The sequence below is a fragment of the Halichoerus grypus genome, chromosome 8, assembly GCF_964656455.1.
Source record: "Halichoerus grypus chromosome 8, mHalGry1.hap1.1, whole genome shotgun sequence".
NCBI lineage: Eukaryota > Metazoa > Chordata > Mammalia > Carnivora > Phocidae > Halichoerus > Halichoerus grypus.
The window spans coordinates 107,102,215-107,125,785 of NC_135719.1; the positions used below are offsets into that span (position 1 = coordinate 107,102,215).

The 23,571-nt window shown below is 41.8% G+C and overlaps 1 protein-coding gene across 7 annotated transcripts in view; it reads right to left on the bottom strand.

Annotated features, from left to right (window-relative positions):
• DDHD1 (DDHD domain containing 1) overlaps window positions 1-23,227 on the bottom strand; it is a 96,862-nt gene extending 73,635 nt beyond the window's left edge. For 3 of the 7 annotated variants that reach the window (XM_078053710.1, XM_078053708.1, XM_078053707.1), the window contains exon 1: window positions 22,243-23,226. In XM_078053710.1, coding sequence (XP_077909836.1) covers window positions 22,243-23,071 — 829 coding nt within the window. In that variant the 5' untranslated portion in view covers window positions 23,072-23,226. Of the gene's footprint in view, window positions 1-22,242 lie in introns of all 7 variants that reach the window. The other 4 variants (XM_078053706.1, XM_078053705.1, XM_078053712.1 and 1 more) reach the window with 2 other exon arrangements.
• Window positions 23,228-23,571: the final 344 nt, after the last annotated feature.

Here is a 23,571-nt window from a genome sequence, read left to right on the forward strand (position 1 = left end):
CACAGATACAGAGAACAGATTGGTGGCTGCCAGGGGTGGGGAGTAGGTGAAACGGATGAAGGGGGTCAAAAGCTACAAACTTCTAGTTATAAAATAAATAAGTCATGAGGATGTAATGTACAGTATGGTGACTGTAGTTAATACTGTATTCATACCTTGTTTTATCGTGCTTCACAGATATTACGTTTTTTACAAACTGAAAGTCTGTGGCAACCCTCTGTCGAGCAAGTCTATTGGTGCTATCTTTCCAACTGTGTTTGTTCACTTTGTGTCTCTGTGTCACACTTTGGTAATTCTGGCACTATTTCAAACTTTCTCATTATTCTTATTTTGTTAAGGTGATCTGTGACCAGTGAGCTTTCATAGTACTATTGTAATTGTTTTAGGACACCATGAACTGCACCCATACAAGATGGCAAACTTAATTTATAAATCTGTGTTCTGACTGCTTCACAGACTACCTCTCTCTCTCGCTCTCCTCAGGTCTCCCTATTCCCTGAGATACAATAATACTGAAATCAGGGAAATTAAGAGCCCTACAACGGCTTCTAAGTGCTCAAGTAAAAGGAAGAATCGCATGTCTCTCACTTTAAATCAAAAGCTAGAAATGATTAAGCTTAGTGAGGAAGGCATGTTGACAGCTGAGCCAGGCCAAAAGCTAGGCCTCCTGGTGCCACAGTTAACCAAGGTGTGAATGCAGAGAAAAGTTCTTGAAGGAAATTAAAGTGCTAGTCCAGTGAATATACGAATCAGCCTCATTGCTGATATGAACAAAATTTTAGTGGTCCAGATAGAAGATCAACCCAGCTGCAACAGTCACTGAAGCCAAAGCCTAACCCAGAGCAAGGCCCTAACTGCTATTCTAAGAAGGCTGAGAGAGGTGAGGAAGCTGCAGAAAAGTCTGAAGCACAGCAGAGGTTGGTTCATGAGGTTTAGGGAAAGAAGCCATCTCATAACATGAAAGTACAAAGTGAAGCAAGTGCTGATGTAGAAGCTACAGAAAGTTATCCAGAAGATGTAGCTCAGATAATAAATGAAGGTGGCTACACTAAACAACAGATTTGCAATGTAGATGAAACCGTCTTCTATTGGAAGACCCACCTTGGACTTTCATAGTAGAGAGAAGTCAATACCTGGCTTCAAAGCTTCAAAGGACAGGCTGTCTTGCTAGGGGTTAATGCAGCAGCTGGTGACTTGAAGTTGAAGTTAATACTCATTTACCATTCTGAGATTCCTAGGGCCCTTAAGAATAATGCTAACTCTACTCTGCCTGTGCTCTCTAAATGGAACAACAAAGCCTGGATGACAGCCCATCTGTTTTACAACATGGTTTACTGGATATTTTAAGCCCAATGTTGAGACCTACTGCTCAGGGAAAAAAAAAAAAAAAAAGATTCCTTTTAAAATATTACTGCTCACTGAAAAGGCACCTGGTCACCCAAGAGTTCTGATGGAGATGGACACCGAGATTAATGAATGTTGTTTTCATGGCTGCTAACACAATATCCATTCTGCAGTCTATGGATCAAAGAATAATTTCAATTCTCAAATCTTATTTTTTAAAAAGATTTTATTTATTTATTTGACAGAGAGAGTGAGCGCACAAGCAGGGGGAGCAGCAGGCAGAGGGAGAGGGAGAAGCAGGCTCCCCGCTGAGCCTGATGTGGGACTCAAAGCCAGGACCCTGGGATCATGACCTGAGCCGAAGGCAAATGCTTAACTGACTGAGCCACCCAGGCGCCCCCAATTTCCAAATCTTATTATTTAAGAAGTTCATTTCATAGGGCTACAGCTGCCATGGTTAGTGATTCTTCTGATGGATCCAGGTAAAGGCAATAGAAATCTTCTTGAAAGAAGTCACCATTTTAGGTGGCATTAGAAACATCACGATTCATGGGAAAAGGTGAAAATATCAACATGAACAAGAGTTTGGAAGTCACAGATTCCAACCCTCATGGATGACTTTGAGGGATTCAAGACTTCAGTGGAGGAAGTAACTGCAGATGTGGTGGAAACAGTGAGAGAACTAGAATTAGAAATGGAACCTGAAGATGGGACTGAACTACTGCAATCTCAGGACAAAACCTGAACAATGAGGAGCAACGAAAGTGGTTTCTTGGGATGGAATCTACTGGTGAAGAAGCTGTGAAGATTGTGGAAATGACAACAGAGGATTTAGAATATGACATAAGCTTACTTAATAAAGCAGCGACAGGGTTTGAGTGGATGGGCTCCAATTGTGAAAGAGGTTCTACTGTGGTTAAAATGCTATCAGCTAGCACTGCATGCTGCAGAGAAATTGTTTGTGAAAGGAATAGTAAAACAGATACGGCAAACTTCATTGTTGTTTAAGAAACTGCCACAGACAGCCCAACCTTGAGCAACCACCACCCTGATCAGTCAGCAGCCGTCAGTATTCAGGCAAGACCGCCACCCCCACTAGCAAAAAGATGACGATTCAGTAAAGCTCAGGTAATGGTTAGCATTTTTAGCAATAAAATATTTTAAAATTAAGGTATTTACGTTGTTTTTTTTAGACAGAATGCTATTGCACACTTGATACGCTACAGTATAGTATAAAGACGACTTTTATATGCACTGGGAAACCAAAAATTCATTTGACTTTCTTTAGTGTGATATTTGCTTTATTGTGGTGGTCTGGAACTTGAACCCACCTGTATTTGAAAGTTACTAAGAGAGAAGATCTTAAAAGTCCTCATCACAAGAAAAAATAATTTTTTTGTAACTATGTATGGTAATGGATGTTAATTAGACTTATTGTGGTGATCACTTCATAATATATACAAATATTAAATCACTGTGTTATATACCTGAAAGTAATATAATGTCATATGTCAATTACACCTTAATAAAAATCAAAAAGAAAGAAAAATGTAGGTTCTTGTTGACTAGAAAACAATTGCAAGATCCGTTTTCCACTATGAACACTTTCTTCATTTAAGCAAAAGCCTGAATGGATCTCTTATGTGTGGATGGGGGAAACTTGGCCATAATGATATTTATATATAAAAAGCCACACTTACACCAGGAGGCAGAGAGAACTACTATAACATTTCTAAAGGACTGCTTTCAAGAACTATTTCAACCCATCTCATACTCTGCAATACAGGATATGTAGAGAGAGGAAGTCTTGACCCTTTTCCTCCAGCTTAGCTAAACCCCTGTAGCTTTATGCACTTAGGGTTCAAGGCATGCCTATAATTCACTGCTCTAAAAACTTACACAGCCAATCTGACCACACAGGACTTAAAGAGGAAGAAAGTCACAGAATAAGGGAAAATAAGAATAGTGAAGCATTGGTATTCAGGGGAAGAAGAAATCAGCAAGGATCAGATGTAAGCAAAATAAAAGACACAAGGGAAGGAGGAGAGAAACAAGGAGGATGGAAAAGAAAGAGTGGAAGATTAAGAAAAATACTTGCCATTTGTTCTTAAGGTTTATTGTAAACTTACGATTTGGGAACTCTCAATACGCTTCTCACAGAATTAATGCTGTAAATGGTAGATAAGGTTCTAGGATTAGTCCCACAAAGGCCTATGTAAATCATTACATGCCTAACATACTGATGAACTATTTTTTCCAAATCATCCTTTATGATGGAAGAGGAAGGGGTTTCTCGCCCTAGTTCCAGTGGGCTCACTTTATCCGGTTCTTGCAGAGTGCGCATTCTACTTTTCAGCAGCACGCATGTGCTAACAGCAGTCGCACCTTCTCATGGGCAGGAACTCCATCCCCAGGGAGCTTCAGACTGGAACATCACTGGCTACATGCCCCAAACCCACAACAGCAGCTTGCAGTGAGTTCTGAGGCTAAGCACTTCCCTGTGGAAGGCCTCGCCCAGCTGTCCCGAGGGCAGATTTCCAGCAGTCCCACTGGGTGGCACCTCAGTGACCACTACCACTCTCCAATAAGGGCAGAATCTCAGGCCTGAGAGGAAACGGCCTCTTCCCTGGGTGCTCTATCTCAGTCATAAGGGTGGTGGCTGCTACGAGCATCTGCTAAATCTGTATTCTCCATAGAGTTCTCTTTGCCCTCTTACTTCATTCCCCTAATAATCCTTTATGTTACACTTTCTCTGGTGAAATTACTGTTTGGTTTCTGTCTCCTGACTGGACTCTAACTGATATAACAAGCTTTTACCAGGAAAAAAAAAAATCCCCAAATAGTCAATAAATATACAGCATGAAATACACTCAGATTTCACCAGTAAACAGAGAACGAGATGGCATCTGAAACAGTGCCATTTCTGGTCATATACTCTACAGAAATTCTGGCACATCTGCATAGAGATGCATATAAAAATGTTTATTACAGCAATGTTTACAATAGCAAAAATTACAAACAACTTAAGTGTCCAAAGAGGAAAACAAACTGTGGTATAGTCATACAACGTACTACTACTACACAAGGTAAAAACAAATAGCTGGAGTTACATGTGTCAGCATGGATAAATCTCAAAAACCTAACCTGAACCAGAGGGCAAACTGCAGAAAAAAGCACACAGAAATGGCATTTCTAACAAGCCAAAAAGAAAAAAAAAGGCCTATGGAAATAATAATCTAAAATATGTATGGGAATGAATAACAAATTAAGGAGGATGGTTACTTCTGGATTGAAGAAACGGGCCTGGGAGGGGTCATGTTTAATTTGTCAAGCTAAATGATGGGGAGTACTCTGTTGGTTATGTTATCTAGTTCTTTGTATATACTTGAGACATTTCATAATAAAATTAATAATTACTAATAAACTGACAGTTCTCAGAAGGTGGGTGATAAAATAACATTATTTATGAAAAGAAAGTTTTGTTTGGTTTGTTTTTTTTTTTAAAGATTTATTTATTTATTTGACAGAGAGAGAGACACAGCGAGAGAGGGAACACAAGCAGGGGGAGTGGGAGAGGGAGAAGAAGGCTCCCTGCTGAGCAGAGAGCCCTATGTGGGGCTCGATCCCAGGACCCTGAGATCATGACCTGAGCCGAAGTCAGACGCTTAACCGACTGAGCCACCCAGGCACCCCTGAAAAGAAAGTTTTATTGGTAAATGGAATGAAAGGTGGTAAATTAGGATCTAGAGGTCAAAATATCACCTTCCATTTGAATTCCTGAATACTTGTTTATTCACTGCGCAAGAAACTATAACCTGGAGGAATAATGTAGGACAAAAATAATGACACAATCATTAACGTCATCATCATTTAGCTTGGACACAATGTTAAAATTGCAAAACTGGGTTCATAGTTAGCAATCACACAAAATTCTATCTTATGAAAGAAATACCTATACCTCAAAATATACCTGGGCTCACATTTTGAAGTAACAATTACACTAGGAAAAAGGGGCGCCTGGGTGGCTCAGTCGTTAAGCGTCTGCCTTCAGCTCAGGTCATGATCCCAGGGTCCTGGGATTGAGCCCTGCATCGGACTCCCTGCTCTGAGGGAAGCCTGCTTCTCCCTCTCCCACTCCCCCTGCTTGTGTTCCCTCTCCCGCTGTGTCTCTCTCTGTCAAATAAAAAAAATTAAATTAAATTAAACTAGGAATACTAAATTACGTTTAGGCAAGGTTTCTGTGAATAATATGTACCACTCACCAAAGTTTAAACCGATTTCTTAGAGGTCAGAAACTCTGGACAATATAATTATACCCTAAATACTGTTTGCTTGTTTTGAATCAGGGAACAAGGCCATATGGGTTTTAGAACCTGTGTTTATTTCTTACTTCTTCATTAGTGTAAGTGTAAAGTCCAATAAGCAATTTACTGTCCTTGTAGTAGTTTGCTAGGGCTGCCATAACAAAATACCACATTCTGGGTGGTTTAAACAAGAGAAACTTATTTTTCTCACAGCTCTGGAGGCTAGAAGTCTAAACCTGTTGGCAGGTTTGGCTTCCTCTGAGGCCTCTCTCCTTGGCTTGTAGATGGCCACCTGCTCACTACAGCTTCACATGGTCTTTTCCTTGTGCCCAAGCATCCCTCATGTCTCGTTCTGTGCCCAAATTTCTTTATGGTTCTTACGACACCAGTCACATTGGATCAGTGCCTTCTCTAATGGCCTCATTTTAACTTAATCATCTCTTTAAAGGCCCTATCTCCTCCACACACGGTCACATCCTGAGTTAGTGGTGGTAAGGGCTGTACCATATGAGTCTGTGGGGAGGACAAAATGCAGCCCGTAACAGTCCTCAAAAATTTTTATTACATGATCCTTTCAGGCTTTCTCATTACATTTTCACCCTTTTCTCACATTTTAATTCACGGAAGGCATATTTTAGATGTTGTTAGCAAAAGCTTTAAATCCTTGGCCCTTTTGTTCTTAACTCTCCAAGTTTAATATTCAAGTGGTTCCAGGCAATGCAGAATTTTACATGCTTAGTAAAAAAGTTCTCTAGCTCCTTGGCTAGTAAAAAAATTTTTGATATAATCTAGGTGGATATGGGAGGAACACCTATATCAAAAATAAAGCATATAACACAAAAACAGACTTTTGAACTTTTAATGTTAATTTTAGCTTAATGGAGATAATCAATTCAATATTGACTATAGCCACTCCATCAGATTATTAAAATCAAAGTAACAGAAATTAGGGGCGCCTGGGTGGCTCAGTTGCTTGGGCGACTGCCTTCGGCTTGGGTCATGATCCTGGAGTCCCGGGATCGAGTCCCACATCGGGCTCCCTGCTCGGCGGGGAGTCTGCTTCTCCCTCTGACGCTCCCCCCTCTCATGCTCTCTCTGTCTCTATCTCATTCTCTCTCTCAAATAAATAAATAAAATCTTAAAAAAAAAAAAAAAAAGTAACAGAAATTAACAAAGTTGGAACTTTTAGAATCAGCGAAGTGTCTTTCAAACTTATCTTCTCATCTCGTTCTATATTATACATGTTTCCGACAATTTTATCCTTGGTTCTCTCAAACTTGGCCGATTATCAGAATCCCTTGAAGAATTAAATTAAAAAATGGATTCTTCACATTCCTTGCTACACACTTAAAAATCATAGTCTTCTAGAGATAGGGTCCAGAAATATATATTTTCTAAAACTTCTCCAGGTTAGGGGCACCAGGGTGGCTCAGTCAGTTAAGCGTCTGCCTTTGGCTCAGGTCATGATCCCAGGGTCCTGGGAGAGAGCCCCACATTGGGTTCCCTGCTCAGAGGAAAGCCTGCTTCTCCCTCTCCCACTCCCCCTGCTTGTGTTCCCTCTCTCGCTGTGTCTCTCTCTTTGTCAAATAAATAAATAAAATCTTAAAAAAATAAATAAATGAAAGTTCTCCAGGTAATTATTGTAAAGCAAAATGCTCGGAGGTGACCACCAGTTTGCAACCAGCTTAAATTAGTAATTGCCGGAAATATTTTGAGCACATTTTCATACATACTTATTTCTAAATTACGCATATGTATTACTGTTCTACATGTATTATATACATTAGAAAACATTCAAAAATAGAAAATTTGAAGCGATGAAAAGAAAGTAAATATAAATTCAAACATGTTCATTATAATATGCCCAATAGAGTGTTTGCATACCCATTTTAGAGACCTTGACTTAAATTATGAGGATCTTTACATCTTTAATTGCAACACCATTTTCTTCTGAACTCTAGAACTATATATCCAGTTGCCCAGGGACGATTCCATCTGAGTGTGCAATAAGCACCTTAAATGCACTCAAAATAAACTACTATTTAGCTTCCTTCTGCCACCCCAAGGTGAACTTGGTGGGGGTGGGGGGGGGGCGAAACCTGTTCTTCCTCCATAATCCGCCCAAGTTACAAACATTAGGGATAAGCTGGACTACCCTCCCTCTTACTCATATTGCACTGATAGTGTACCTTCTATTTCCTTAACATCTTCCTCCAACCGGCCCGTAACCATTCAAAGAGTGTTGCCCTAGACCCCGTTTTTCCCTTGTAACACCGCTTTGCTAGTCTCCCTGAGTATGACATCATATTTCCAGATTTCCATTTATCTTCCATACTGCTGCCAAACTCATAATTTAAAATGCAAATCTGGTCAAGCAATTTCCTCATTTTATACCTTCCAGTGTTTCATTCTCACAGGATAATTTTAAATTTCCAGTATGAAAAGGCCTGATCTAGTCCTTGCCTATCTATATCCAGTTTCTTTCTTCTACCCTTTTCTACCTTATTCCCAGTGCTCCTACAAAAGAGAACCTCTTGAGTCCTCTGAATACAAGAGCTGTCCTTCAAGACTCTAGGCCTCGGGGCGCCTGGGTGGCTCAGTCGGCCCTTGATTTTAGCTCAGGTCATGATCTCAGGGTCCTGGGATGGAGCCCTGCCTGAGCCCCGTGTCCCCAACTCATTAGGGAGTCTGTTTGAGGATTCTTTCTCTCTCTCCCTCCCTCTCTGCCCCACCCCCAGCTCTCGAGTCCAAAAACATGTATGCTCTCTAAAATAAATAAATAAATCTTAAAAAAGAAAAAAAAAGATTCCAGGCCTCTAGCCATGCCATTCCCTCTGCCAATAACACCCTTCAAGATCCAAGTCAAGTATTTCTCTGGAAAGCTTTTTGTAAACTTGGGGTAGAGATGATCCCTCTCTTCTGTAACTTAATAGACACTAGATGAATATCTGTAGAATGAAAGTAATAAAGTAATAAAATAAAATGTAAAAAGTAATAAAATGTGACCTGCTGAGTTAGACACTGCAGATGAAAAGATCAGTGAACTTGAATTTTATATCAAAGCAAAAGAACATATTCAAAAACATAACAATAGAAACCAGCCAAAATGAAATACAGAGTAAAAAAAAAAATGGTGAAAAGAAAATGCACAAAGCTGGGGGACAATATCAAGCAGGCTAACATACAAGTAGTAGGAATCCCAGAAAAGGGGTAGGATAAACAGAAAAAAAAATTCAGAGAAATAATAGCCAAATATTTTCCAAATTTGATGAAAACTGTAAGCCCACAGTTCCTAGAATCTCAACAAATCCTACGCAGAAGAAATATGAAGAAAGCCACACCAAGATCATACCAAGATCATAATTAAACTGGGGGTGGAAAAGCTGCCAGGAAAAAAAGATGACATCTAGAAGAACAAATAACAGCAGTTTCCCATCAGAAGTTACACAAATGAAAAGACAATGGAGTGACATGTTTAAGTTCTGAAGGGAAAAAAATGTCAACCTAGGATTTTGCTATATCCAGCAAAAATATCTTTTAAAAATGAGGGAGAACTACTTTTAAAGACAAAAGCCGAGAGAATCTATCATCAGCAGATCTACACTATGAGAAACAGTAAAGGAAGGTCTTCAAGCAGGATCTCCATAAAGGAATGAAGAACAACAGAAATGATAAATATGTGGTAAATAAAAGACTTTTGTTTCTTATTTATTTATTCATTCATTCATTTATTTATTTTAAAAGATTTTATTTATGTATTTGACAGAGAGAGACAGAGCGAGAGAGGGAACACAAGCAGGGCGAGTGGGAGAGGGAGAAGCAGGTTTCCCACTGAGCAGGGATCGCGATGTGGGGCTCGATCCCGGGACCCTGGGATCATGACCTGAGCCGAAGGCAGACGCTCGACGACTGAGCCACCCAGGTGCCCTTTTTGTTTCTCATTTAAAAAAATTTCTTAAAAATTGAACTCTTAAAGCAAAAATATTTGGGGGTTTATAACATATGTACAAGTAAAATGTATACCAGTAGCAAAAAGTAATGAGGGATAAATGAAAATACACTAATAAGGTTCTTTCACTCTACATGAAGTGACAGCGTAATTTCTAGAGTTCAGCTGTTAAAGCTGCATACTGAAAATCCTAGGTAACCACTACAAAAATAAGAACAAACAAGTATAACTGAATTTCAGCCTTTGCTTAGAATGCGAAAAGCTAAAACAGCATTTCTTTTTCCTACCCTTAAAACAAACAAAAAACACATTTAATATCCAAAATTGTAATTTTCCTCAAATCCTTCAGATACCTGAAGTCACAGAGCAACTAACTACTACGATATCTAAGACAGGGAGGAACTAGATAGGAGTACTTGCTTACTGCGGGGGAGATACCAGATGTCATAAAAGTGAGTAAAAAGATTTCAGTTAAATTTTTAAACAAATTGTTAAAAAAGGTAAGGGAGGCTACAGTGGAGTACAGAATCCCTGGGGCTTCAGACACAGAGTAACTGCACCCCTTATACATTCTTCTTCAAAGATTTTACCAGGAGTTCTAAGAAAGATTGGGACAAGGATGAGAAACCTGAAAAAGGTGCATGGTGCAGGCCTGGGGGGAGGGAACAGCAGCAGCTATGGGAAAAGTGTGACGCCTTGCCTGGATCCTTCCTACTTCACCCATGGAACAAAAGCCTTAAGCTATTATTAGAAGGGCAAAAAACACTGTTGCTTTTACGGCATAGATGAAGACCCACAGCAGCTGGGAAAAGGCACTAGGAAAAAGAAAACCTACCCTTGGTGTAGGGGCAAGGCACTATCTTGGGTCTAGACAATGAGGGTTCCTTTTTTTTTTTTTTTTTTTAAGATTTGATTTACTTATTTGAGAGAGAGACAGAGATAGCGAGAGAAAACACGAGCCGGGAGGAGAGAGAGAAGCAGGCTCCCCGCTGAGCAGGGAGCCCAATGTGGGGCTCGATCCCAGGACCCCAGAATCATGACCTGAGCCAGAGGCAGACGCTTAACCGACTGAGCCACCCAGGCGCCCCTAGACCATGAGGTATCCTATAGCTGGGGTAGAGGCAGAATCACTGAAAAGGACCCACTCTCAAGACTCAGAGACACTGTACCTAAGAATGAGGCTGAATCAGAACAACAGAGAATGTACTGTCTCCACTCTCTGACCACCATCACCAATATAGCAAGCATTTAATCTACTCCTGAGGGGCGGTAACAGCATAGAGAAAAACCCTCTGGCAAACCAGTCCCCACCCTAAATACAAGGTAATGCCAGGCAACTTTGAAGCCTCTGGGGCACTGATGATAACAACTATAGTGACAAAATCCAAACCCAGCTCAACTCCCAAATAGACTGACTGATCAACCTCCCATACAAAAGGCTGAGCAAAAGATAAGGTGTGCCTATTTCTAGACTAATTATCTACTGTCCTATAGAAGATGTCCAGCTTTCAATAAAAAGTTGAGACATATGAAAAAGAAAGAAAACATATCAGCAATAGACAAAATAACAGACTTAGATCCGAGATGTCCCAGATGTTGGAATTATTAGAGAATTTAAAATAACTATGATTAATACGCTAAAGGCTGTAGTAGAAAAGGTAGGCAACATGTATAATCACAAGGATAATTTCAGCACAGAGATCGAAACTACAAGAAAGAATAAAAAATGCTAGAAATTAAAAACACAGGAAGAGAGAGAAAGAATACTTTTGATGGATTCATGAGCAGACTCAACACAGCTGAGGAAAGAATCAGTGAACTTAGAAGTCAACAGAAACTACCCAAACTGAAACACATACACAGAAAAGTGGTGGAAAAATTAAAAAACAGAATAGAGCATCCAAGAGCTGGGAGACAATAACAAACTATCTAATACATGTGTAATTGTAATCCAAAAAGCTCAGAGAACACCAAGCAGGATAAATATGAAAAAGGTATCTCTAAAAGCTAGTAATGGAAATAAAAGAGAATCATAACAAAAACTTAATCCAAAAGAAGGCAAGAGAAGGAAAAAAGGAACAAAGAATAAATAGGACAGGGGTGCCTGGGTGGCCCAGTCCATTAGGCGTCTGGCTCTTGGTTTTGGCTCAGGTCATAATCTCATGACTCCTGGGATTGAGACCCAAATCGGGCTCCCTGCTCAGTGGGGGGGCGGGGGGGGTCAGCCTGAAGATTCTCTCCCTCTGCTCCTCCCCCACCCCTCTCTCTCTCAATAAATAAATAAATCTTTAAAAAAAAAAAAAGAATGGGACAAACAGAAAACAACTAGCAAAATGGTCAATTTAAACTCAAATTTAGCATTAATCATATTAAATATATAAATGGCCTACAACACCAAATAAAAGTCAGCACTTCTCAGAATGGAATTTACCAAGCAACATCTAAGACAGGAAAGACACATAGGGGTTTAAAAGTAAAATAAGACATATTATGCAAATATTAAATCAAAAGAAGGTTGGGAGTGTCTAAACTAGTATCAAAGTAGACATCAATATAAGAAATAAACCAGAGATAAAGCGGGCCTTTATAAAATGACGAAGGCTTTATTTCATCACAAGGATATAATAATCCTAAATGTGTATGCACCTAACAATAGAGCTTCAAAATCCATGAAACCAAAATCAACAGAACTACAAAAATAAACAAATCCACAATTAAAGTTGGGTATGTCACGCTCCTCAATAATTGATAGAATGAGTTTACAGAAAATCACCATAAATACAGAAATTTTAAATTGGAAGCGCAGAGCAGACACAGGTAAAAGAAAAAGATGAAATAAAGATAAACCAATTTGTGGGTGGAAGGCTGGTTCCTCTCAAGCTGCATGAAATACAGCCTCGGACTGGCTGAATTGGTAATCTCTGATGGAAAAGGAAGACAACCTAGGATGAGGCATTTGTGAGCCATTTAGACTGGAGGAGTTAATTAACAGGGTTATCAATGTTGAGGTCTATAACGCCCCCCTATCAGAATTACTTGAGATACCTATTAAGGAGGAAGATTCTCAGGCCCCGGGCCCAGCTCTGTTGCATCTAATCTCCAAGGATGATCTAAAAATCGACAGTTTTAACAATCTTCTCAGCTCAATGAAATCTGCAAACTACTGGTCTAAGATAGGATGCCATTCCTTAGGCAACAGAACCCAATAGAGGCAATTCAAAGGCCGAAATGTATGTCACTGTCCTCACCATATGGAAAGGTCTTCATTTTGCTCAGTGCCAGAGTCTACAAGAGGAATTAAGGTGCCTGCAATGTGATACTTCATTGTGATTCCCAGAACTCTTGGAGGGATTGGTGGGGGTAAGATTAAGCCGCTTTACGATGAACACATAGGTGTACATATAGAAAAGGGTGACAGAGAAGGGGAAAGGAAGAATGAGGGACTATGTGTGTATGTACGTTATATGTGTATATGGTCATCAAATACGGGGTGAAGTAATTTTGGTCGAGCCATAGATTCACATTCTTCTTTCTCACAAATAAAACAGGCCAACCACACGCTTTTTAATTTCCAGAAGCTAGGCTTCTAGTTGAAGAGCCAATATATCAGCCTGGCTTAAATATAATGGCTAACGCTTCTTGAAGCATGCTAAGTACTCTATGTGTATTTTAACAGAATCTTTATAATAACCTTGTGAAGCGGGAATTACTGTCCCCACTTACAAAGTTGAAACTGGACCATCAAGAGATTATAACTTGCCTAAAGTCATATGGCTATGATAAATCAAGGATTCAGACTAAGGGAATTTGGCAACAAAGATCTGTTTTCTGAGCCCACGCAGCTTTTACTGCCAATGCCGGTAAGGGATGGCTGCTTCAAATCCCTGGACTAAAAGGTAGCTTCTGATGTGAAGCTGGCTTTTGCACGAGGTGCCAGAACCTAGCTGCCACTCCTACGGCTACTGGTTCAACTGCAGGTCAATTAAGAGGAATCGGTTCCTTCCAAGTTTTCATGTTGAGGTCTCCACTGTAAAAGGAATTATGGGCCATTCCTTTCTTGCCAACATGGCAAAGGACCAAGAACACTACTGGCTCTGCCTCAACTGAAAACTGAGCAGCCTTTCGAAAGCTGTAGAATTCTCTATTGTATCAAAAGTCCTGGTAGCTGGTAGAGATGTCCTAAATGAGCTTTGGGGATGAAGTCAGTACCTCCCACAGCTGCTGACAGGATCTGCATACCAAAAAAAGTAGATGCTCAAGAACTCAGAATACTTGCATGAGAAAGAATTCCTCCTTTCCCACAGGCACTAGATCTCTAAGAGAATGGTGCACACCTCTGGTGCACAAACCAGGAAAACTCAAGACACTACAGCTCCTTCTGGGGCAAAAATCAGTGACAGTTTCTCACAGGGGCAGGCAACAGTTCACAAGGGGTTCTAGGGCTGTGCCTAATCGAGAGTCGATTACCGAGAGTCAAGGCCAAGAAAAGGCTAGGTCAGGAAAGAGACTGCAAATTGAAATAGGAGAGTTGAAAGCCAAGAATGTCAAGTGGGTTGTAAATTTACAAGGACAGAAGAGGCAGGAAAATGGAGAAGTAATAACAGCTGTTATTTAGAACTTACATTTAGAACGTCGTGAGAGGTTTCAAGATCTCTGAATATTAGGACACATTTACGTCAACAATCCTAAGAGGCAGGTGCTATGAAGCACATTTTATAGAAGAAACAAGGCACAGAGAATTTAAGTTGCCCAAAGTTACACAGACAGTATATGGAAGAGCTGGGATTCTGGCCCAGACAGTTGCCACCAGCGATCATTTACATTCATAAACACGACACAGGGCTGCCTCTCTAGAAAAACCAGTAAGAACTGAACTGGGAGTGGAAGAGATAAAAACCGATGACCTGAGGTGGGGTAAGAGTTGATCTGAAAACACATGAAGTAAGCCAGGTCTACCCTTTATGGTGTATATGTATGTATATGGTGTATATGGTGATCTACCATATACTTTGATGGGTTCTAGATCTGCCCATGAAAGACAGAATCTTGTCAGGCAATCAGAATTCCAAACGATTCAGACCAGTATTCCAGGATTAGGAACATTCGTTATATGTGAAGTACAGTAACACCTTTCTTGCCCACCAAAAAAAGTGTACTATGTAATGTAGCTTACACAAAATAACAGGCTAAATGGTAAATAGGTTAAAAATAAAAATAAACTATATCCAAAAAGATATTCTAAAATATAAGGTCCCAATTTTTTTCTAGCGAAAGACAAAAGAGGACAACTATGGGTAGTGGGGCTAATCTTAAATAAGAGTAAGAGCGGTTAGCTATACAATGAAAATGCCAAGCGAAGGCAAGCATCTGTTCATAAACCTCACAGACATGCATACCGGCCTCATTTAGCGCTAACCATACGGTAAGGCTTCATTTCGGCAGTGGGACAGCCGGCATGGCAGAGTGAGTGCCGTTAGAAGTGCTTCAACAGCCATACTGCGCTTTCCTCACTTTGAGCGCTCCTCAACCATTTCTTTCAAGTAGACTCTCTCTCTCCAATGACTGTCTTTTGATTCACAGCAAAGATTTTGTTTTCTAAAGCATAAACAAACTTGGGGGTACTTAATGTTAAAACACATCAGATGTTAAAATGCAAGCTTTACTGAAGCTCTAGGTGGGTGAGTCAGGTGGACAGGGGATACCCTGGGCTTACCTAGAAGCAATTCTATAGAATGCGAAGAAAAAAAATGAATTCAGCCAATAAAATGCTAACTGAAAGTTGATCATTTGTAATAAATAGTAAAATAAAGGTGGAACTACACTTAACTCTATCTACGGGAAGGCTCAGAAGGAATTCTAAGTAGGCTCCCTGTGCATCATCTGAAGTTACTGAGCAGCACATTCTATGCCATATATCTAGAAGATTTATGTGTTGGCACAGTTAATCCAGCTCTTTGTCCCACATCATGTGTCTCAAGGACTATCCTGATGGTTCACTGAGAAGTGGCCAAAAGGAGAAATAGTAACGTTAGAGAGATTTCCACTCACATAGTTAAAGTCACCCTTTACCAAATAAAAGCTTAACTCTCAACTAATTTGGAAAAGATACCCATTCAGACAGAATTTACATTTCTCTAAGATTTCTAGCTACCTGAGGTCTTGGGGGTACAGAAGTACCAATAACAATGTAATTTCCAAAGGCTGGCCTGGCCCCAAAAGTCATTCAACAGATTTTATTTAAACATACAAGAGCAATGATTATAAAGATTATCTAGATATAGCTTAATGCGATAACACATTAGAACAAATACTAATGAGTATATAACTTATTCTTGTAACGGCAATCTGGCAAAGTTAGAAAGCAGTACATAAAACAGAATTACTTTTACATGATCATATCAATACTTCCACCGTTTTGCTTTAGTTCTCTCACACGGGCAATCCTGACAGTAAACCATGGGCGGCAGTTTTTACAATCTTGAATGTCACTTGTCCCCTAATCTTCTCACCATCTTAAATTTTACCTGTCCCCTAATCCGGGGGTATCAAAAAGTATCTTTATTATGCTTTTCATCCCATTAATCCACTCATTTGTCAGTGATTCAAATCTTTTTGTGGGCATAATTTCCCCCTACCAAAGCAGATTCAAAAGAGTAGAAGTGTAAGTTATATCTACTGGCTCTAAAAAATGATGTTTTTCCTTGTTCTACTTTTTAACTGAGCTTTTAGAAATGTATTGTGGCAAAAAAGAAGAAACTGGTGTCTATACCCTTTATCAGTGTTGAAGTTTTTCTTGATAACATGTACAGTTTAAATTTTATCACACTCATGAAAATATAAAGGACTTAGATTGCCCAACAATCAGGGATTCTAGAACTGTCTACCTCCTTACCTCTTCTGCCAATAATCACTTTAGGTTTCCTGTGAGTATAGTCCCCATTTCCTTCTCTCCTTTCCATCCCCCTACTGTCCTCACTCAGTGTCTATAATCTCAGAGGACTCCATGACCAGAACATCCAGCTTTCTTGTCCCCCCAGATCAGAAAAGGATCACCTCTCGGGTTCCAGGCGTCAGATCTTGACAAAGCAGAAACTTCAGAGTGTGATGTGGAGATGAAAAGACCCAGGAAATAAGATTTGGAAGAAGGAACAGTACAAAAGTTCTCTTTTATGAAAAAATAGTAAAAGAAGAAAAAAAAAAAGAAGGGGGTGACAGATGGAGTAAAGAAAGACATACCAATTACTCTGAACATTTATGTAAAGCACCTGTACAACGTGCATTATTACATTTGAGCCATATACAAACAAGGTGGATCAATAACTGATATGAAATCAGTTTTAAAGTAATGGTCCAACGTAAAGGGGAAGAAAAGTCCTGAATGCCTTGATCAGATTGTGCCAAGTCCTGCCCTCCATACATATCACTCAGTGTCATTCATATCTGTGTGCTCTTTCAGTAGATTGCTGAAAAATGCAGTCTAAAGCAGGCTTGGGCTAGAACAGGGTTCTCAGTCTAGAACAGGGTTCTCAGAAGACTTCTGCCAGGATTCTGCAAACCTGAGCAGCCAGGGCTCCAATGCAGCCCAAGGCTGCTTTCCAGTCCAGGCTAGTGGGAGACAATACAGTTAAAAAGAGATAGAAAAGACTCTAACACTTTTTCAGAGTCAGGCGTGTCAATCCCTGGTCTCCATTCCCTATAGTTCTGCTTTACTGGAGGCAGAAACTGATCAAGAAAGAGGGACTTCTCCCAGCTTGGACTCCCATTACTTTCCCACGATACCCTGTGCCTCATAAAGGATTATTAATTGTTAAGGTTATTAACCCTTAAATGAAAAAGACCGAAGAGATGGTTACAGGTATGCCAAGTTAATAAACACCATTTAATTTGGGTCCTTGCAGGAAAAGCCCTTATTTTTCCACCTCATTTTGGTGGGAATATTAGTTTTTCTTCAATATATCATGCAGACTGGTTAATTTCTTAAGTGTTTGAAAATGGTTTAGAATGATAATAATGCAAGCATATCAGAAAGTGGGGGAGGGGGAAGAAACTACACATTCATATAAATATTTGGTCAAATAACTTTAGTCAATAAATGGAAATTACATACTCCCTAGTGTACAATGCACACATCACTGCCATAAGAATTGCTATGAGACTATTCATCAAGTATCTCTATAATGTTCCCTATGCCTTTCTACCACTGTTACTATTACTAAATAGGGCCACTTACCTGCTAATATTCTTTACAAACATTCTTTCACCTATGGTGAGGTACAGGCCAGTAACAACAAACCCTGTACTTGACAGTTTTGCACTGGTCAGCCTTATGAACCTTCACGTGAGTTTCTACAAGTAAGGATGATCGTTTTCTGAGATCCACATAGATATAGTTAACACCTAGTACTTTGTGCCAACCAGGCATGTTCTATATAACAATTCTCGAAACAAGCCTATGAGATGGCTACAAGTAGCTTAGGAAGAAGAGGGGGAGCAAGGGAATTCACTTAGCCATTACTCAGCAAGAATCAATTTTTATCTAAAATGTCTACATGCAGTAAGAAAAATATCTAAACAGACAATAAAATGATAATTCTTTTTTCTCATGTAATAATATGGGCTTCCTATCTATAGAAGACAAATTCTATTCCCCTTCTGATTCATATACCCCAAATTAGTTCAAATTTTGTCTGCTAGTAAGAGTTCAAAAGGAAGGGGTGCCTGGGGGGCTCAGTTGGTTAAGTGACTGCCTTTGGCTCAGGTCATGGTCCCAGGGTCCTGGGATCGAGCCCCGGGTCGCGCTCCCTGCTCCTCGGGGAGCCTGCTTCTCCCTCTCCCTCTGCCTGCCACGCCCCCTGCCTGTGCTCTCTCTCTCTCTCTCTCTCTCTGTCAAATAAATAAATAAAAAAAAAAGAGTTCAAAAGGAAGAGCAAATATAAATTACACCTTTCTTCTAGACTAGGCATAGCTAACTTATTGTCCACGACACCCAGATGCAGTGGGTTCAATTAGGTCACAAAAGCCTAAATGACCACTGGAATCCTACACCACCACTCTGTAGGAACTTTTTGAAGTTTTTTTTTTTTTTTAACTTTCATTTCATTCTTCAGAAAGCTTCCAGAGGAATTAAAAAAGAAAAGTAAAATGAGAAGGAAGTCAAAAGCTGCAAAAGCTGAAGAGACCATACTGGGATTGAACACTCACGAGAAGGTATGAAAACTTATATAATACAGACAGACTTGAAGAACCAATTAGAGCAAAGTGACATGGGATTTTGCGAGACGTGGTCAATGAGGGACAACAAGCACCATTTTGTTTTTTGTTTTTTTTAAATTTTTTTATTGTTATGTTAATCCCCATACATTACATCATTAGTTTTAGATATAGTGTTCCATGATTCATTGTTTGTGCATAACACCCAGTGCTCCATGCAGAACGTGCCCTCCTCAATACCCATCACCAGGCTAACCCATCCTCCCAACCCCCTCCCCTCTAGAACCCTCAGTTTGGTTTTCAGAGTCCATTGTCTCTCATGGTTCTTCTAACCATTTTGTTTTCATTGTAGTTCATATGAAGGCCTGGGACACCCACAGGACTGTATACTGTAGAAAACTATTTAGAAAATGCTAAAATGGAGTGGAAATAAGTGTTGCTGTTATGCGAGTTAACAAAAATTTATTTATAAGTTATAATTGGCTATCTGCTTTTGAAAAGATTTGAGAAGACTAAGTCCACATTTCCTTTCAGGTTAACTTCTGTAGGCCTTCACGGTTTCTTTCTTGATTTAGGACACTACCATTCTAATGATATACCCCAACTCTACAATTCAATCTTTGTGTTGTCACTAATCACCTAAGTAACAGAGAACCTTCAATTATTTGGTTTCTTAATACTCATAGGATATAGTCCTTAGCACTGCATATCTACTCTTGTTCCTTTCCTAACTACTCTCCAAATGCACCATTCATAGCAGGTACCCTTCATAATCTCCTCCTGTCTTTGACCAAACGCCTCTGTCTCTGTGGTGGTCAAACCCCACGCCTACCCGGGGCAGCTGGGTGGCTCAGTCGGTTAAGCGGCTGCCTTCAGCTCAGGTCATGATCCCTGGGTCCTGGGATCGAGCCCCATGTCCGGCTCCCTGCTCAGTGGAGAGCCTGCTTCTCCCTCTCTCTCTGCCTGCCTCTCTGCCTACTTGTGCTTTCTCTCTCTGTGTCAAATAAATAAATAAAATCTTAAAAAAAACCCAAAAAAACCCACGCCTACGCTATGTGTCTTGGCCCCTGCAGGTGCAGCCTTAATTTCCTCAAAATGCCGTGCATTTTCATGCTTCTGTGTCTTTGTATACATTACCCCATCTGGCTGGAACGCCTTTCCCTGCATCTCCCCATTTTTTTTTTTTTTTTTTTTGCTTGATTAAATTCATCCTTTAGGATTCAGTCTTACATTATCTGGAACGCTTTCCTGATACCCTCACCCTTGGGTGGTGTGTCAGATGCTCTTTAGACACCACACCTATTCCCCCAGTAGACTCTAAAATGCTTTACCACTTTCTAGCCGAATAACCTTGGACAAGTTCATTAATTTTACTGAGCCTATTTCTTCATGAATAGAATGTTAGCATTAATTTGGTATCACTATGAAATAATGTGAAAAATCACTTTATAAACAGTAAAGCACTATGCAAGCATTAACAATTTTACCATAGGGCGCCTGAGTGGCTCAGTGGGTTAAGCATCTGCCTTTGGCTCAGGTCATGATCCCAGGGTCTTGGGATCCTCATACAGACTCCCCTGCTCAGTGGGGAGTCTGCTTCTCCCTCTACTCTACCCCCTACCCTGCTCATGATCTCTCTCTCATGCTCTCTCTCTCTCAAATAAAATCTTTAACAAAAACACAATTTTACCATAAACCAAAAGAATACACAATATTCTAGGTAAATATACTTCAGTCGATTTAAGGGTAGGATTCATCCTTTGGTCTCCAGACTCCTCTCCAAGGATGCCCTGCATTTTATCCAACTTTCCTGCTCCACCAAGTCCTTTTCTATATTCAAAGGAAAAAAAATCTAGAGTGATGTCTAGGACATTTGAAGAAAAGACTAAATGGGAAACTCCTGAAGGGTAAGGATAGTCTTTTCTACCTTTCCTAATGCCTTCATGAGACTACTGTATTATGCACATACAAATACTTGGCACAAATGAAAAGGTGAATGAATGAATAAATGAATAAGTGAATGCAAACATACTCTAACCTTAGTGAGCTTGTAATCAAAAGGAGTGATGTGACAAATCCCATATGAATCTGGTCTTATGAAAATGTTAACGAATGCTTTCAATGTCATCCATAAGTGTAGTAAGAAATTAAATTTTCTGCTACGCTTATTTTATTTGATTTGACACACACTATAATTGCTATCTTAGTGACTCATGCTTCACATATGTTTTAACATTATCAGAATCACTCGTGCAGTTCAATACCTATTAAATATCTACTGCACCAGGCCCAATGAGAGTATGAAGATAAAGGTGGGCTCTGCCCATAGATTGCTAGACATATAGAAAGGAAGCTAAATCATCAATATATATTAGCATAAGACAGAATACTGTAAAATGTATGGAAGACCTAAGGCTAGTGACAACCAATGAAGACAGATATCTGAGTTAGAGCACTAGGTCCATAAAAACTAAACCTATATACTACAAATTACTGGTGGCCAATAGTTTCTGTCACAGTAGAATATCTATTACATATTACATATGTAACATTTGCTTTTAACCGAATTTAATTACAAAAATTGTGTTGCTGTCTAATTGAGTAAGAACCTACTGTTAACACTTATAAATCACACTTGTGCCAAGCACAGTTTCAAGCCAGTTAGGTACCTTATTTCATTTAATCTCCACAACTCCACAAGATAGATACAATTATCTCTATTTTATAGATGAGGAAACCCAAGGCATAAGCCTCAGTAATTTTTCAAGGTTAAGAAGCAACATAACATAAAAAAAAAAAAAAAAAAAAGAAGCAAACTGAGAATATGTAAACAAGAACGTAAGAACGAATATTCCACAGAGAGTCAGCGGACCCATTTGCCAGCAACGCTTCACACAGTGCTTTCCACTTCTCCCGAACGCACCCGGTGGAAACAACCTATCTCCTTTCCTTTCCCGCCTGGGATTGTTTTTTTTCCTGAGTCCATAACTGAACTGTTGATTCTCGTGCACATCATCTCAAACATTCCCACTTCAGAGGACAGATTGCTCTTTAAATCATAGGCAGTTCAAGGTAAATGAGACCGAATCAGATCCCCAGGTGGACAAAGCTCAGGCAGGATCGCGAAATTAAACCTCCGGGCTGGGCATCCGTTCCTGGATCACCTCCAGGGGATGGCAGCAGCACCCAGCTCACCCAGGAAGCGCTACCATGACAGCAATCTTCTCCTTCTGAACCCCAGGGGGCTTGGATTTTGCCATCTGCTCGTTTACCCTTCACCTGCCGGCTCTGCGGGTCTAATCTCCACCCTGCTCCTACCAAACGCCAGGCCTCAAGCGCCTCGCTCTCCTCGGCGGTCAAGTCCCAAACCCACCCGGGGGCTCGTCCGCCCCAGAAGCAGCCCGTCCCGCTCCCTCCCCCGGGCCGGCTACTCACGGTTCCAGTACACCGGGTAGCACTCTCCTTGGGTCACATCCACCTCGTAGAGGCCGCCCCGCACACACACCCGCTCGATGTTCACCAGCTCCTCCATCTCGGGCTCGTGCCCCGCAGCGCGCGGGCAGAAGCCGCAGACGCGGTCCTCGTCCTCGTCCTCCCCAGAGCTGGAGGCCCGGCCGCACACACGGTCGCCGTCCGGGTTCTCGGCCCGGGGTCGGCCACCCGTGGCCTGCAGCAGCGTTCGGAAGGCGAGCTCAATGCGGAGCGAGTCATAGCCGATGAAGGGCTTCCAAGTCTTCTTGTCCTCCTTGTAGAACCAGCGAACCTCCTCGGGGCCCAGCTCCGTCACCACCTCGTAGCGGTGCCTGGCGGCCGTTCCGCCAGGCCGGGTGCGCTTCCTCTCCCCGAGCCCTCCTCCCGCCGCCCCGCTGCCCCCCGCGCTCGACGGGACCAGCGGCGGCTGCGGCGGCGGGTGCAGCGATGAGGAGCTGCCGCCGCCGACGCTCTCGCCCTCGCTGTAGTAACGCAGCGAGGAGCCCGACTCCGCGGAGCTGAAGTCGTAGTTCTCGTCACTGAGGCAGGAGTCCAGCGCCAGGTGGTGGTTGTGGTCCTCCGCGCCCGGCGCCAAGTGCAACCCGGGCTCCCCGCGCAGCAGGGCCAGGGGCACCTCGCCGTCGCCCAGGTCCCCGCCGGGCAGGTGGTCGAAGCAGCAGACGCCGCCGCCGAAGGCCGGCTCCGCATCCGAGTCCAGCTCCCAGGCTGCGCCGCCGCCGCCACGGCCGTTATGTTCAGGGCTCCGCGGGGACCCGCGGCCCGGGTAATTCATGGTGTGGAGACGCCGCCGGCTGCCCGGCCCTGCGCCGAGCCGTGGCCCCCAGCGCTTCCGCCGCACATTCAACGCCGTCGCCCTCTCCACCGGTAGTTTTTAATCTTTCAAATCCCAACCGGGGCTGCGGAGGCAGCGGCGGTGGCTCCGCCCCCCCGAGGCCCGCGGCAGCCGCAGCCGCGTTCCACCGCCCGCCCCATTGTCGCGCAGCCCGACGTGGGCGGTGCTTGGCCCCGGCCCCGCCCCGCCGGCCGCGCGCGCCGCCCCGGAAGCCTCTTATCAGCTCAGGCCTCGTGCGAACAGCTTGGCTCTTCTCTCAGGCCTCCGGTGGTGGGTCCGCTCAGGGCATCTGCAACTCCTCAGATGCCTCAATTGTCTTCCGCCTCCCCTCTCCTCTCCCTGCACACCTGCCTCGGCCCCCGCCTTTCTAGGGGTCAGAGCCCAGATAAGGAGAGGCTTGATATCCCACGCAGCCTTGTATTCTGGGTCATGAGCCCGAG